At 39.5% G+C, this 17,021-nt stretch overlaps 1 protein-coding gene across 4 annotated transcripts in view; it reads left to right on the top strand.

The window, feature by feature from the left end:
• dnah6 (dynein, axonemal, heavy chain 6) overlaps window positions 1–17,021 on the top strand; it is a 61,156-nt gene that overhangs the window by 30,415 nt on the left and 13,720 nt on the right. For all 4 annotated transcript variants that reach the window (XM_087178179.1, XM_087178182.1, XM_087178181.1 and 1 more), the window contains 22 exons: window positions 249–389; window positions 1,010–1,252; window positions 1,455–1,622; window positions 1,834–2,069; window positions 3,109–3,253; window positions 3,491–3,607; window positions 3,847–3,970; window positions 4,261–4,457; window positions 4,846–5,049; window positions 5,722–5,847; window positions 5,997–6,161; window positions 6,669–6,736; window positions 6,947–7,127; window positions 8,020–8,199; window positions 8,502–8,735; window positions 10,670–10,805; window positions 11,060–11,232; window positions 11,668–11,858; window positions 12,266–12,426; window positions 13,254–13,342; window positions 15,621–15,767; window positions 15,925–16,063. In XM_087178179.1, the coding sequence (XP_087034305.1) occupies window positions 249–389; window positions 1,010–1,252; window positions 1,455–1,622; window positions 1,834–2,069; window positions 3,109–3,253; window positions 3,491–3,607; window positions 3,847–3,970; window positions 4,261–4,457; window positions 4,846–5,049; window positions 5,722–5,847; window positions 5,997–6,161; window positions 6,669–6,736; window positions 6,947–7,127; window positions 8,020–8,199; window positions 8,502–8,735; window positions 10,670–10,805; window positions 11,060–11,232; window positions 11,668–11,858; window positions 12,266–12,426; window positions 13,254–13,342; window positions 15,621–15,767; window positions 15,925–16,063 (3,565 nt within the window). The remainder of the gene's footprint in view (window positions 1–248; window positions 390–1,009; window positions 1,253–1,454; window positions 1,623–1,833; window positions 2,070–3,108; window positions 3,254–3,490; window positions 3,608–3,846; window positions 3,971–4,260; window positions 4,458–4,845; window positions 5,050–5,721; window positions 5,848–5,996; window positions 6,162–6,668; window positions 6,737–6,946; window positions 7,128–8,019; window positions 8,200–8,501; window positions 8,736–10,669; window positions 10,806–11,059; window positions 11,233–11,667; window positions 11,859–12,265; window positions 12,427–13,253; window positions 13,343–15,620; window positions 15,768–15,924; window positions 16,064–17,021) is intronic.

Here is a 17,021-nt window from a genome sequence, read left to right as displayed (position 1 = left end):
CACACATACACAGTGTTTTCCACAATGGGCCACAGTAGTCATAGACTCTGGGCAAGAACTGTCAGTTAAAGTCAGTGTCCTCATGCAAGCTGTAAGAAAACATCAGCCTTTAATGTTCCCTGCCTGCTGATACCAAACCCTCAAAGTTACCAAATCTTCTCTGCATTTGTGTGTGTGTGTGTGTGTGTGTGTGTGTGTGTGTGTGTGTGTGTGTGTGTGTGTGTGTGTGTGTGTGTTCATGCCCTCAGGTGTTCCAGTATTTCATTTCTCGTGTACGGGAGAAGCTGCACATAGTGCTGTGTATGAGCCCCGTAGGCGATGCCTTCAGGTCCCGCTGTCGAATGTTTCCTTCACTCGTCAACTGCTGCACCATTGACTGGTTTGTGCAGGTATGCTGAGACATTTCTGACCACATCTATCTATGTATTCTGCTCTGTTTGGGTTGGGTGTTTGAAATTGAAAATTATCACTATTTTATTATTATGGATAGAAAGAAATACAATACAAACATAGTCATACCATGTGGTACACATCCACTACCACACACACGTTATGGGCATCACCTACGTGCATGGTAGGATAAATGACCCTACTAGTCTCGAACCAGTCCATATCACCCTTCTTCTATCAGTCTTTGAAACATTCCCACAATGCTGCTGGTCCTGGCAGTAATACCCAAAATGTAATTTCTTTCCACTTTGACATAAATTTCTGCCCCCGTCTTTTTTCTTATTGCCTTTTTTCTGGTTTTCTATCTTCTCTCTTATCCACCAGTCTCTTTACCTGTGTTCTTGTTTGGATTGTACAGTAGTTTATTGTATTCAATTCATATCATTATTTATGTCTTTTGTTAACATATTGAGTTTTTGTTTTAACTCTGTTGCAGAAGCTTGTAATTTAGATCATTATTGAATTTCTTTATTATTATACTTTGTTAATTTTGTATGCCTTTCTACTGCTGCTCTGTATCTCACCATTCCTCTCTTCCCTTGTACCTTCTGGTGCCCAGTGGCCTCGTGAGGCACTGCTCTCTGTCTCTCAGGCCTTCTTCCAGAATGTGGACTTTGGCAGTGAGGAGCTGAAGCAGAGTTTCTCAGCCATGTGCGTGGAGATACATGTTAGTGTCACTGACATGGCTGAGCGCTTCTACTCAGAGCTGAGACGCCGATACTACACCACACCTACCTCCTACCTGGAGCTCATCAACCTTTACCTCGGCATGCTCAACGAGAAGAGACAGGAGTTAGTGGTTGTACGTTGAACCATCAGAATCCATGAACATATATCAGTACAAGCGATAAGTTGTCAGTTTTGGTTGAAATTTCTTGTCAGTAATTTTCTCTCAGCTTCTTTGTGACCATGCCTGTTACTTGAATGCATTGAATGTCTTGTTTTGTAGATTATGTCTGGAGGGATAATACAGTGCATATGTTTGTTGGGGTTTTTGTGAATAGGCCAGGGATCGGGTGAAGAACGGTCTGACCAAACTGCTGGAGACCAATGAGCTGGTGGACAAAATGAAAGTGGACCTGTCTGCTCTGGAGCCAGTCTTGAAACAAAAGTCCATTGATGTTGATGCCCTCATGGAGAGATTGGCTGTTGACCAGAAGAGTGCTGATGAGGTGTGTGTGTGTGTGTGTGTGTGTGTGTGTGTGTGTGTTTGTGCGTGCGTGCGTGTGTGTGAGAGAAAGAGAAACATAAGATAGTATTACTACAAAACTGAAAAGAAATTTTAAAAATATGATGCTATAAGATGCCAAAAAGGCATAATACCCTTTTGTAATTTCTGTAGTGTTTGTGTGTGAATAATGCAAAAATATATCCTTGCCACAGGTGCGTAAAGTAGTGCAAGAGGATGAGGCTTTAGCCAAGGTCAAAGCTGAAGACACCCAGGCCATAGCTGATGATGCCCAGAGGGACCTGGATGAGGCCTTGCCTGCCCTGGAGGGTGCCAATCAGGCTCTTAGTTCTCTTGACAAGGCTGACATCTCTGAGATCAAGGTGTTCACCAAACCCCCAGACCTAGTCATGACTGTTATGGAGGCAGTCTGCATCCTGCTCAACTGCAAGTCAGTATGCCTCTCTTTTTTTCTAACAAAAAAGACTTTTCTTCCTCAAAGATTAAGATTTAATAGTTATATCTCTGCCTCTCACTAGTTGTGTCACATCCTAATATTGTATTTCAGAAGGAAAGATATCAAATTAAGGATGACAGATGCCATTTACAAGGGCCTTTTTCATTATAATGTCAGAGGAGCATGAAGGACAGACCAGACATTAAGGGCTTGGTGAAATATAATATATAATATCCATATGATGAGTGTTTCATTTATTCAGCACAATTGATTTAATTCAATACAAATCGCGAATGGTCATCTAATTCTAATTCTGTTAGGTAAAAAAAAAAAATACTAGTGTATAGCCAAGGTAATAGGACAAGTGAAAACAAAAAAAAGCAAGATTATCGAACAATCTCAAAAAAGATGCTCGTCAAACATCCTGATCCATCATCATAATCACAATCATTTCTGTAGCCATCATTATCATCTTAGATGAAGGTGGTTGATAATGATTTTTGCTGATATTTTCAAAATAGCATTTTCAGCATTATCAACATCATTTTAGTCATTTCAAAAATGGTCATCATCATTATAATCATAGACTTCTCTGTGTGTATCTGCCAAATGTATGAGATTTGGGCCTATTTTTCAATCTCATATATTCTTTTTGTCAGCACTCAGGGGGATTACCTTCCCATCTCATGACTCAGCACTCTGTCAACCCTTAGATAATCATCAGTCATTAATATGCTGCAATGCTGCACCAAAATAAGTCCAGCCCAGTATCCTATTTACTTTCACCTTTTACTACTTGTTGTTCTGCCCGCAGCATATCATTATATCATTGCTAGCAGTTGACAATTCTAGGCTGGGTTTGCTAACTCATGCACCACATATTATAAATGTGTAACAACTTGCCACAAATCAAACTGGAAATCAGAGCACATATTATTTTTTTAGATATTTATTTTGTCCCCATATAAATTAAGGTATTATTTTAGTTTCCTTTTTTGCACAACTCCTCGCTTACATGCCCTTATCCTTACAGACCAGACTGGCCTGGCGCCAAGCAATTACTGGGAGATTCCAATTTCCTCAGGCGTCTGACGGACTACGACAAGGACAATATCAAGCCTCAGATCCTGTTGAAACTGCAAAAATACATCAACAACCCTGATTTCATACCTGAGAAGGTCTGTTTGGATTTCATGTCAAAAACTCTGATATTTTGGAGAAGGGCTCAGAGTAAACAGAGTTGGAATAGCAACAGGAAAATAACTGCTTAAGTTTTGATAGTGGCATTATGGTCATACTCATGCCACTGAAATGAGCTATGTAGATTTGTAACCTGGTTGTAAATTATGGAATGTGATACAGTGTGTTTCAGTATCTGTTGCTTGTTGTAATGCCCATTGTTTTGCTGCTGTTAGGTGGAGAAGGTATCCAGAGCCTGCAGATCGATGTGTATGTGGGTCAGAGCCATGGATCTTTACACCAGAGTTCTCAAAGAAGTCGGCCCCAAGAGAGAAAAGCTGGCCAAGGCGCAGGTCAGTACAAATAAAAGCTTTACCCCATACAGTACTTACACAAATGTCAGTTTTATGGATATCACTTTTTATACTATATACTAAAATCTCACTGCTGCCCATTTTTTTCGTCCCACCCAAGATTGCTCCAAATACATTAGAATTAATGATAAGAATGAGCAGTGGCTCAAATATTGTCTAAATGTTTTATTGATGATGTTGACCTCGGTCTGTTTCTCTTTCTATCCCAACCCATGCAGAAAGAGCTGGATATGACCATGGCAACCCTGAGGGACAAGCAACAACAGCTTCAGGAGGTGGAGAACGAGATCAACATCCTACAGGAGCAGTTTGACAACAGTGTGAATGAGAAGGAGGCTTTGGGTGAGGGGTGCACCCTTTATATGTTACCACTTTAAACTCTACCTGTGTCTTAAACTGCCCATCAAATGTATATTTTATGTGAAATTACTCTTGTTGTGTGGAAATCTGTAGAGATTAAGAAAATTCCACCACAAATTCCACTCTTGTATGTCAACTATCTCAAAGTTGTTCAAAGAGGTTTCATTACTCATTGAAACTAAAGAAGAAAATCAAAGTCTGCCAGCATTTTCCTATTTTCCAGCTAATATTCTTTTTGTCTCTTTCTTTGTGACCCTTTTCCTTCCTCAAAGTTAACACCATGGCGCTAACACAAGTTCGGTTGACCAGGGCAGGGAAGCTAACTTCTGCTCTAGGTGATGAGCAAGTACGCTGGCAGGAAAGTGTTGCCCTGTTTGACCAAGAGATCATCAACGTTGTGGGAAATGTCTTCATTGCAGCTGCCTGTGTAGCTTACTATGGGGCATTCACTTCCCACTACAGACAGCTGGTAGGTATGGTGTGCTGTGGTGGGGTGGAGAGCTTTAAGGGCTACTGTGGTTTACAGTATGGATAACTGGTTCATCCAGGAAGTGCATTCTTTAGAGTGTCAAACATCACAAACAGTGCACTACGTAAGAAACAAACTGAGCCCAATTGCCTCATTATTGTATTTGTACCTTTTGTGAGATGTAATTCTCATTACAGTAATAGCACTGAACTGAATCTGTATGTACAACATTAAAAGACAGAAGTAAAGTAATAAAGAAAATTGATTAAAAAGGGAAAATTGTGAAATTTGCCACAAAACAAGAGGTTTAAAAATCACCTAAAATCTCTCAAGCAAAACAAAAATAATCGGAAATAAAAGAGCATGTATGTGTGTTCCCTTTCCCCAGCTAATCGACCAGTGGATAACGCAGTGCCAGGAGCTGAACATCCCCATCAGTTCCAGCTTCAGCCTGATCAATATTCTGGGTGAACCATTCGTCATCCGCCAGTGGAACACAGAAGGGTTGCCCCGTGACACCGTCTCCACAGAGAACGGGATCCTGGTGACCGGCGGCCGCCGCTGGCCTCTTATGATTGACCCTCAGGATCAGGTGAACTACAAACTAGGATCAAGGCAGCTCTTGTTCAGTGTCTTTCAAGAGTGATTTGTTGATAATTAGTTTATTATTCAAAGACATTGACATTTTTTATTCATCTATCTTACCCAAAGTTTCACACACTGTGTCATGTAAGGGAAATGTAAATGTGCTGTATACACACTGTGTTATGAAACATAAAGTAAATAATATTGAATTCCACTGATTCCTTGTCTCAGAACTTATTGGGATTTAATTTGATTTAAAACACTGGTTACATGGCTGCAGTACCAGCGTAAAGAACAGAAACCTCTCAAAATAGAACTTCCTGTCAGAAGCAGTCAGACACAAAGTCATAGACAGGCCTCTGCCCCAGGACACACACACACACACAATGTCAAGCTTCCCCACATAGAAAGGACACAAACCAGCTCACCCATATTTACAAACATGTACAGGATGGAAATATTGTCACAGTTTCCTTTTTTAGGCCCCTATATAACTCTCTGCTCTTTGTCCTTATCACTGACAAGTCTAATCGTCTGTCTTTTTTGACATTTTTGAGTGTTTTTCTCCTCCATCCCTCTAACTCTGTCTGCTGTTAGTTTTCATTTTTGTAATATACAAAATATGGAAAGAGGCCATCTTTTCATCCTATTAGATAAAGGTTATTTCTTTCACCCTAAGGCCAACCGATGGATTCGCTCCAAGGAAGCTATGCATGGCCTAAAGGTGATCAAGCTGACGGACCCAAGCTTTCTTCGTACCTTAGAGAATGCCATTCGCATGGGCATGCCTGTACTGTTAGAGGAGGTAGGAACACACCACCCATGTCATGGTTAAAGATGATTGATCATAAAAAGGGTGTAAAATATATTTTAATATAATTTAACTTTAGTTTATACTAGCTTTATGGACAGTTGGTATGTGTATTCTTGTATACCTGTACTGTTTGTGGATAGTTAAAGGAGACCCTAGATCCAGCGCTGGAGCCCATACTGTTGAAGCAGACATTTGTGTCTGGTGGACGCACATTGATTCGACTCGGAGATTCAGATATTGACTATGACAAAAACTTCAGGTTGTATATGACCACTAAGATGGCCAATCCTCACTACCTGCCAGAGGTAAGGACAGCACACACACTCATACTCATAAGCAATTGTGCATCAGGTATATAAGCTCACTATGGAGGCTTGAGAAAAGGTACACGTTTTGTGGAATAACACACAATACACATTTATACCTTTGTGCCACGGTAGCACAGTTATTCTCCACCAGCACAGCAGCAGCACCCTGTGAATACAAGTTTTTACTTTGGTGTTGATTCAAACCAGCAGTGCATGAAGACAGAACCAGACAGCATGAAGTATTTGACACTTGTGTTTAAAGCCTTTATGTTGGATATAAATTGTCAAATACACAAAGGATTCAAAGCGACATGACAGTTAAAATCCAACATGGTAGTTAAAATGGTTTTGAGAATGACAAAGTGTTCAATGCAAATGTTGAATTACAGCTGTGTGAATGAATAGTGATGGCTGTCACTCACAATTGAAATGCATTCTGTTTATCTTTGACAGTTTCACTTGGCGTTGTTTAATGTATGTGTGGGTTTTTCTGTTGTCTTTCAGGTCTGCATCAAAGTTACAATCATCAATTTCACTGTGACCAAGTCAGGCTTGGAGGACCAACTACTTAGGTACACAGACACACATGTGAAACAGATATTGCAACCTATCCAAACCATGTGATTCACATTTACAAACCACGATATAACTCTTTATATACCACAGTAAGACTATGCACTTTGCACTTTTACCTTGAACAAGATTTGAAAGATTTGATTTTTTTCTTGGCCCCACATTCTTTTCTCTCTTGCAATCTTCCTGTAACCCCTCTTGCTCCTCAGTGATGTGGTGCGTCTGGAGAGTCCACATCTTGAGGAACAGAGGAATGAGCTGATTGTGCGGATCAACGCTGACCGTAATCAGCTGAAAGATATTGAAGACCGCATCCTTAAGCTTCTCTTCACCTCTGAGGGAAATATTCTTGATAATGAAGAGCTTGTTCAGACTCTCCAGGAGTCAAAGGTAAATCTGGGACAAGGCAAATGAAATGTGGATGCCTGTCTTTTTCTGTACTATTAAGATAATGAATTTGACATAATCTTTATTTATCTACAAAGATAATTTCCACTTTTGTTTGCAGTTTTTCTTTTTTTCCGCTTGCTGTTCTCTTTTCTTTTCTCTGGCATTTTCCTTTGTGTCACCCATTTATGTAGATTTGTGTATGGACAGCAGAGACATTTCCCCACCAATGTCAAGGTGTTGCTGAATTGTCCCTATCAGTGTATTTACCCATCTCAATCGATCTTATCATTTTAACTCTGCTTTGTGTTACTTGTAAGATCAATGCAGCCGGTCTGTATGTTTTCTGCAAAATGTTGGTTATTTTCGAAAAACAGTGAAAGACGGGGATATTGGGGATACGCAATGATCTGGCAAACTTCATGAGCTGAATGAAAAATAATACAAATCCAAAGGTTTTTGGATATAATTAAAGATGAAATGAGCATCACTGTGGTTCTGTCATGAAACTCTTGTGTTGCCCAAAAACAACAAAATGAAAGGACACGGCTACAAATTTTCTTGAACATGGCTCACAGCAGAGAGTAGGTCCAAACAGAGCAGGACACTACCTACAGGGTTTTAAACATTTATATCCTTGGAACATTTTCTTGAAAATTTGTCATGTCAATATTTCTATTCATTTAAAAAAAATGTTAAATATCTGTTTAAAATCATAGAACAAATCATGATACAAGTACAGTTTCAGGTAAGTTATATCAGCAAACACATGTTCAAGTAAACTCTGCAGAGTCAGACTGTTAATTTGGGTTTGTGTTCACACATGCTATTTTTTTCATCTGACAAAAATTTTCCATACCAAAAACCAAAACCTACACCTTTGCTGTTACCTCAGGTGACATCTGAGGCCATAAAGCACCGTCTGGAGGAGGCAGAGGCTACTGAGCTGATGATCAACTCTGCAAGGGAGTGCTACCGGCCCGTGGCCACCCGAGGCTCTGTCCTATACTTTGTTGTCGCCAGTCTCTCTGAGATTGATCCAATGTACCAGTTCTCCCTCAAATACTTCAAACAGGTGAGACACAGCAACCAGGCTCTTTTTTACAATTCACAGACAAATCTCCAACTCAGTTTTTATGCCTTTGCGCCAGCTGTGGCTGGAGGCGTCTTCAGCTTGTCCATCTGTACAGACATACATACATCCCATTGTGAGATTGTGACCATATTTCCTGTAACGGTTGGCAACCACAATTAATTCTAGTTTAGACTTTTCTCAGGAACACATAATGAAAGGACTCCAAGCAGCCATTTAATAGAATTATTTTCTTCTGAATATCACTCTGTCCTATTCTTGTTCATTTCTTTCTCCATTGCCAGGTATTTAACTCCACCATTGAGACGTCAGAGAAAAGCAGTGTGTTAGAAGAGCGTCTCCAGATCTTGCTGGACCAGATCTTGCTCAACTCCTACATCAATGTGTCCCGTGGCCTTTTCGAGCAGCACAAGCTCATCTACAGCTTCATGTTGTGTGTAGAGATCATGAGGCAGCGTGGTGAAATTTCCGACGGGGAATGGCTGTACTTTCTAAGAGGAGCTGCTTCCTTGGAAAAGGTGAGGTGTAAAATCAAGTCAGTAAATTCAGGCTGAAAAATTGCTGGTGTCAAATGAAATTACATTTTTACCCATGAAAATTATATGGCAATGCATCAGTAGTGTTCATGGATAAATGATTATGATCATCAATCACACTGGTTGTACTTTTTTTTCTTTACTCAGATGAGGATTCATCACACATAAATATATTGATAAGTAATGAAAACATCAACAAGAGTTTCTGGAGAGAAATACTGTTGAACTCGACACCCTAACAGTTATTAGTTTCTGTTACAAGCACCTAGCAACAGGTCCTTTAACTTGAGCATCTGCCATTTTCTAACAGCCTGACTTAAACCTGCTTGGGTAACGCGTAAATTCTAAGTTATATCTTAACTCTATAGTAGTAACATGTGAAACCAGTTTTTACTAAGTTATAGCCTAACACCCACATTGTGCTATGGTTTGAACTTATACATATTTGATGCAACAGGCCTAAGAGTTATTGAGCTGAATAGCTGAATTACATCCATTCAGCTATTCTCTATTCAGAGAGCTTTAAATATACCAGAGTGGCCAACTGTTAGTAAGAAGATTTGACTACTGACGCCAGAACGAATGATAAGGCATGAGGCTTAATTGCCTGCAGGAGTAGGGAGATAACGGCCTGTTTTTAACTGTGTCATGAATTCTAAATGAAAAAAGCAATGGTATTTTTTTTTTCATCTTTTTTGGCTGCCAGGTATTCCAATAATTAGAAAAAAATTGAGAAATTTGTTACAGTTTGTTGGCAGGATAGTCGTAACTACATATAAACAAGGTGCCGTTTTATTTTCCCCTTCGAAAATCCCCCTAAGTTGGCCTGTAGGCAATATTTTCATTCTCTCCCCTCTCATGTAGGGATTGAGTTGATAGAAAAAAAGTCTATTGTCACAAAGTGACAGTCGGGCTGTCTCTTTCTGTTGGCTAGCTTATTGCTGAGGAACTACTGACACTGATGGAAACACAGACAGTTGGAGACAAAAGAACATGAGGAAATCTTTCTGTGGAGAGGTTGACAAAATAAATATTTCTGTGAATGAGAGATAAGAAATTGAGAGTATCTCTGTTTCTCAGCTGTCCATATAACCTGCCTGTGACATGCAAATAGGCCTTGAGCAAACCATGCAAAAGTCTCAGTACCTCCAGTCAGACATAGGACTCTCCTGGACACCTTCAGAGGGGTTGAATGAGGTCATATGAACTCCTAAGAGTCCTGTTGACCTCAGAATATTGCAACTTTGCAATATTGCAATTTCAATGGTGTCTCTCGCTCTCTTTCTTTTCTCTCTCTTTCTATACTGTATTTCTCTATAATTCTTATCTTCTCTGTCAAACCCTGGTTGGGCAGAAGGATGTGCAGCTGAGGCACTATTGGTTTGAGCAAAAAATAGGGGGAAAAGTTGAGTAGAGTAATGAATAAAAGGACCTTTGAGATTTAGCTCTGGTTTTATTGATGAATTTATACAGATCACAATACAGATCAGCCAATGCTACTCAGGGGTATATTTCTGTTTTCACCCACCATTTGGTTTTCTTTTATATGGCATTAGTTAGGCTGGAGGTGCTGCCTGTCAGCCGTTGTGATCATCATGCTAATGCTGTCCTTCCTTTCTTCTCCTTCATCTCTGTCCTGTCTTTTGCATTGCAGCTTCAACACATGCATCATTTACGCTTTTCTTGCTAATTTTGAGTGCTTTTCAAAATTGTCTTTGCATATCCATGCGACTATATCTCATCTATACTGTTTACCTTCCATGGATGTTTTGAATCATATTATCTTTACACTTTTATTGTCATAATTTTATTCTTCTTTAGTGGCTCTCTACTCAAGGTCTGTCCTCCATCTTTTCCCCATCTCCTCCCTTTATTGTTGTTGTAATGGTCCCCTATTGTACTTCCCTATCTTGTAGGACTATGCAGAACGGCCAGATGTGCCATGGCTAAGTGATTTTTACTGGCAGACATGTTGTGAGCTGGAGGACACACTGCCCTGCTTCAAGGACATCTCCAAGGAAATCACCAAAACCCATATCCACATCAAGCTGGGTAACCCAACCCCATTGTTATCCTGTCTGATCCAGCAACAATCAGTATATTTAGTGAATAATGTTTCTGCTAAATATAAGAACTAGAACGTTTGACCTAGATATAAAACATAATTTTTCACTGTCTGGAGTCACTATTCTTTTACATTCTTCTACCATTCTTTTACCACATAGTCTACAAATCTGTATGTACACTCTAGAAAAGTCTTAGAAATACAGATTTGTGTAGCATTAAATGAGTTGCCACTCCTTTAGGACGTTTTCAAGCATCTATTAATCCAGAGACCTGGGAAGACTATGTGTCAGAGTTGCCTCCTCTTGGGGAGTCCAAAGAGGTTAAGAACGAGAGCAGCATCAGAGGTTACTGGAGTGAGAGGTTGGGGGCATTCCAGAAGCTAGTCCTTATCAAGAGCTTCATGGAGGAGAAGGTGAGCCTGTAGTCTCTAGAGAGATTCAGTGTTTATGAAGGTTTTGGAGATTGTTTTTTTTATTTTCCAGATTTACAGGATCACAGGAGGAATTTCAAATGAGAAGAAATGTTGTCAGTGTCACATGATTTTTTTATTTTTAAGCCCAAAAAAAATTTTGCTAATTGCATTAATTTACAATTATACTGACCTGCAGCCTTCCCTGCAGCCCTCACCAAGACCATACAAAAACATTTTTCTCACCTTTGCACTCCCATAGAAAACCAGGCGTGTCAGCAACTGGATCTTAGAAAATTAATCCTTCCAGTCTCTGCAGTGATGCTTTGTCCACTTTTGATAAAACGCATTACCTTTTTTTTTTTTTTTACTTGATAGTCTTACATTGATGCTGTCACACTCTCTTTGTTGTTCTGTACTTCCTTCCTCTCCTTCCAGGTGGTGTTTGCAGCAACAGAGTTTGTGATTGTCAGCCTGGGAAAGCAGTTTGTGGAAAACCCTCCACTGGACCTGGCTAAGCTTTACAACGACATGTCCCCCACCACCCCACTGATTTTCATTCTCAGCACAGGATCCGACCCCATGGGTGCCTTCCAGCGTTTTGCCAAAGAGAGAGGATGTATCGACAGGTAAAAAAAAAAATACACACATAGGATAGCTGAATTGGAGCTAAGAGTGAATTGTAAAGTATGTTGTCTTTGCAGTAGTAGTATTCCAACACAATAAACCTTAATTAGAATCCCTCTAGCTTTGCCTTCCAAAAAATTAAAAGATAAAAAAATACTGGGGCGTTGAGTGGCGCAGTTGGTTGAGCATCCGCCCCATATGCAGAGGCTAAGGTCCTCGCTGCAGTTGGCCCCGGTTCGAATCCCGCATCGGACAGCCCTTTACTGCATGTCATTCCCCCTCTCTCTGCCTCCCCATTTCCTGTCTCTCTACTGTACTATCAATAAAGCATAAAAAGCCCCAAAAAATTATTTAAAAAATAAATAAAGAAATACTGATACTTATCATCGTTCCACATGATGTCTCTCAGAGTTGAGTCCATCTCGTTGGGTCAAGGCCAGGGGCCTATAGCTGAGAAGATGATCCTTGCAGCACTGAAGAGTGGGAACTGGATCTTTCTGCAGAACTGCCATCTAGCTGTCTCCTGGATGTTAGCCATGGAGGAGCTCATCAAGACCTTCACTGAGCCAGGTATGTTGACGTTAGCACAGAAACACCAGGGCTGACTATGGGACGAGGCCTGTTCTTTTTTCATCACATTTTTCTATGTTGTACCTGAAAATAAGATTGAATGATCAATCTATTTTTGTTTTGGAATTTTAATGCACACTAACTGGCACATGATGATGATACACTAAAAATATGTCATTTAGCAGAATATAAGTGACAGAGTTCCAATCTCATATTTTTAAGTATAACATGACGCAAGAGGCAAAATTACACTGGAGCCTCAAATTGAAAGGCTACAGGTACTAGATCAGGCTATAGCTCTAAGGGCACATGTTAATGAAGCTTAAACATAATCTTCTTAATGTTAATGACTTTTAATAGTATTAAACAGGCTCCTTTTAATTATACAACAGGTAGACATTTTTGAAAATATAAACATTTTTGATACTTTATTTGATTTTGTGATAGATTTACCAAATTAAATTCAAAATGGCTAATATTGGACTTTAGTGTGGAGTGAATGATTACTGTCCCAAATCATGCCACTGTGGTTGATTCTACAGTGCAGTTGATTCTGCAGTCTTTATAGTGGTCATAAACTGGGACTACACAAGAAAAGCCTTGGGCTGCAGTTTACTTCCATGCTTGCCTACAGCCTCTTTATTACATGTATGTATGTATGGCATGTGTAAATCCACAGGTGTGAAAGACAAGCAATGTTGGAGACTTGTGTTTTTTGTTAAAGTCATTCTGGAATTTGCTGACTCAGGGCCGAGTAACATCTCCAACCATGAAGTTCTTTTCTTTGCGTATGGCTGTGAATAATGTTCCTCTCTCTTCCTGTGCAGATACATCAATCCACGAGAATTTCCGTCTGTTTCTCAGTTCCATGCCCACCAAAGTATTTCCTGTTACAGTGCTTCAGAACTCTGTCAAGGTAATCAAACACACATACACACACACACTCTCTCTCTCTCTCTCTCTCTCTCTCTCTCTGTCTCTCGCCCCACCCCCCCCTCTCTCTCTCTTCCACTGAAATCTCACTTCAGTTCATTTCATTTGAAGATTGTCTGTCAACCATTACTCTGCAGGATTAATGTTCACAGTATGAAGAAATTTGTTACAATCACTTCTAGTGTGAAATTGCTTATCGCTGAACAACTTTGCATTCTCACCAGTGAGCAGTCCAGTCTACCGTTGCACGTAGCTCTTCATCACTATTCTTCATAAAGACTATAGACATACATGCTTTGAAAGCATATATTCTTAATATCCATAATGAGTAGAACTTCTTACACTTGTGTGGAAAACCTAAAGTTGATACTGGACATATTGTATCTGTACAAGAGACATTAATATTTTATTATGATACTGTTGTGTGTTCTAGAAATAGTGGGTTAAAGAAAGCTCATTAATAACTAAAAGAACCCTGATGGTAGTATATTGAGACATTACATAATAGCATTGTAGTTGTGTCTGTTTGGATAAATGAGACCGATAGTGGACTACAAGTAAAAAGGCAAAATGGATGTAATGCATTCCTTTCCTTGGTACTTTATGTGACATTTTGCACGTTTTGTAATTAGTTGAACAAAAGGCAGAGGTGGTACTTTCTCCTAAAAAGTATCACGTCAGTACTAAAAGTATTTCAGTGGCCACTAATGCCAGACTGTGCGGTAATAAAATTAGCATCAAAGGAAAAGATTTTTTTATTTTTTTACTTTTTTATTTTATTGAAGGTTTGCATGCTTTTAATTTCATGGGTTATGTAAAAGAAACTGACTTGACCCAAAATGTCATCCATTCACTGATCTGTAAATTCATAGGTTAGACACTTTTCTTGTAACTTGCATATTCAGCTGTTACTGAGTGTCTCCACGACTGCTATTTGTTGCTAAAAAGTCAAAGAGTTCACTTAAATTGTTAATACTGGATGTCAGTCAGAAATGAGGAAGTTGAAATATGGAATCTGTGTATACTGTGCATTATCTGGGACAAACCACAGTGTAAGAAAAACTTAAAATAATAGCAACAATCGAGCTATTTTAGCTGTAACACCAGCTCTTAAATCTGGGAAAAGTTCATTTCCTCCCACATCATTAAGAACAATCCACAAACAATGCTTTTTAATGAAAAATTTAATGACATTTATTACTTCATATCCAGGAATATTCTCAAGTTGGTATATCAGTTCTGTGATATTTCAGTACCCTATACTCTTTTTCCACTGGAAATGAGAGCTATGATGACTGTGTAAGATTTCAATCATCTGTGGGGGAAACTAGCAGGATAAATCAAACCATAAAGACCCTTTGTTGTCCTTGTGCTGTCCAACACTTTGTTTTATAATACATGATTTACTGACTACAAAAAGTAAAGCTGGCTTCATGGTCATGTCTTGACTGTGGTGAAATCATTTATAGATGTGACACCTGATGTCATCCATAGTGACGAGGTTGACCTCACTCGTACTCTTAACGTGTCTCCCATACTTTTTAGTAAAACCCGTCCTGAACAGCTTCCTAAATAATAGATTTTAATGGAGGTAGTGCATTATCTAAAAATGTATTGCGGATACAGTCTTATGTATGTTAGGGCTCTAGTCAAAGCAGTAGAACTGGAGTCTCATCTGTCTCAAGGTTTCTTCCACACTGTAACACATGCACACTGTTGAACAAATATTTGCAACAATAATACATGATTGCTTTTCCGTTGGTGGATGCTACTGTGAAATGATCGGAACCAGGGGTGATTTGATTACTTAATCCCTTTTCTTCTCTCTCATTAGTAAAGTTAGATATTCTCAATAATTGGTAAGAGAAATTTTCAGGTTACTTCCCAGTATGCATTGTCTATATGAGCTATGTAATCATTTATATTATCAATTAAATATGCATTAACTGTTGAACAGTTCTTTCACTAATTACCATCTCGAATATTATTAATATACAATATGATTTGACTTGTATTTACAGATCTGCAGGGATCAGGCTTTGTCAATTGATTTTCCAGCTTTCAGTGTTAGAAAAAAATCTAATGAGTGGGAGTTATATACAGGTTTCCATGATGGAGAACTGCGTGAGAGCTACAAATCTCAAAGCTAGGCCTGCACGACATGGAGTTATAGCCTGACCCTAGGATTTTTGGCAATCTGAGCAGGACTCACTGTGGTCTGCATCATCAAGCCCTGTGTGTTTCTGTTTTGACATTTCCAGGTGACCAATGAGCCTCCCAAAGGCCTGCGAGCCAACATGCGACGGGCCTTCACAGAGATCTCCAGCAATTCATTTGAAGACCACGTTCTGGGACGCCAGTGGAGGAAGATTGTCTTTGGAATCTGCTTTTTCCATGCAATCATCCAGGTTACATACACCTTCTCTCAGAACCTCATACTTACTTGATCATTACTACTTTATGTGCCTGTATATATTTTACTTTGTTGTACTTTGCATGCTGTTGTATGTGTTTGCATGGTGACTGCTTGTCATTCTTTGTATGTCTCATCTGTATGTGTCTTAGGAGAGGAAGAAGTTTGGCCCTCTGGGCTGGAACATCCGCTATGAGTTTAACGACAGTGACAGGGAGTGTGCTCTGCTCAACCTCAACCTCTACTGCAAAGACGGCATCATCCCTTGGGACGCTCTCATCTACATCACTGGTAGGGAAACCTACTCACATGGATAAGTGTGCATGCAATTTTATCTAACTGCATACAGGCTTACATGTACAGCCTCTATGCATTAGTCTATACGCTTTACATTTTTATGCCTCCGCACCAGCGACAGCTGTGGTCAAAGGCATTATGTTTTCAGGTTGTCCGTCTGTCCGTTCATCTCACGTTTGTGTATGTTTAAATTTCATTACAATAATTGTAATTGTAATTTCATTACAACAAGAGCAAACATTCATTTGGACTCAAGGATGGAGTGATTAAAAATGATGTTCAAAGTAAAAGGTCACGATCACTGTGACCTCACAAAACACATTTTTGGCCATAACTGAAGGATCCATTTGCTAATTACGACACAATTTAATACACGTCTAATAGGACAAAATGAAGAAGTGATGACATTTTTTATCCAACTGGTCAAAGGTCAACTCTGTTCACTGTGACATCATAATGTTCTGCAAAGACAAAGTGTGGCATACAGAGCCATCAGTGGGTTAATATACCTACATTATTATTATTATTATTATTTACATGTTTGACATGGTTTCCGTTTGGTACAGCTCATGTTCAGAGTGTGGTTAAAATTGTCTGTGTTTTATGGTAAGAAAAGGTTTGTTTATTGTTTGAAAAATGTACATGAATGTAGCAGTATGTGTCTAACTCCGACCAGCAGGATGAGCGCGTTCGCTACACTGTGTGTGTTCAGGGACAAGGGAAGTCTCGCGTGAACACGTTCCGAGAACGAGAGCACACACTTGAGTGTGAAATCACTGTGTGTGTGTGTGGCGAACGGTGATGATAAAGTATATGTTTGCTCTTTACAGAACAAAATAAAAGACTTCAAATTAAATGTGTAGTGGAGGGCAGCTTCACTCTGCACCACGCTACATATTTTGGTAGCAGAGGATGGTTGATTCAGCCCACGGCCCAGTCGCATAGAAGCATA

This window comes from Seriola lalandi, unplaced genomic scaffold (assembly GCF_002814215.2).
Source record: "Seriola lalandi dorsalis isolate HSWRI2012SDOR001 ecotype SW California unplaced genomic scaffold, Sedor1 jcf7180002054678, whole genome shotgun sequence".
NCBI lineage: Eukaryota > Metazoa > Chordata > Actinopteri > Carangiformes > Carangidae > Seriola > Seriola lalandi.
The sequence above is the reverse complement of the archived record's forward strand: the minus strand, read 5'-3'. Positions and strand labels throughout refer to the sequence as shown.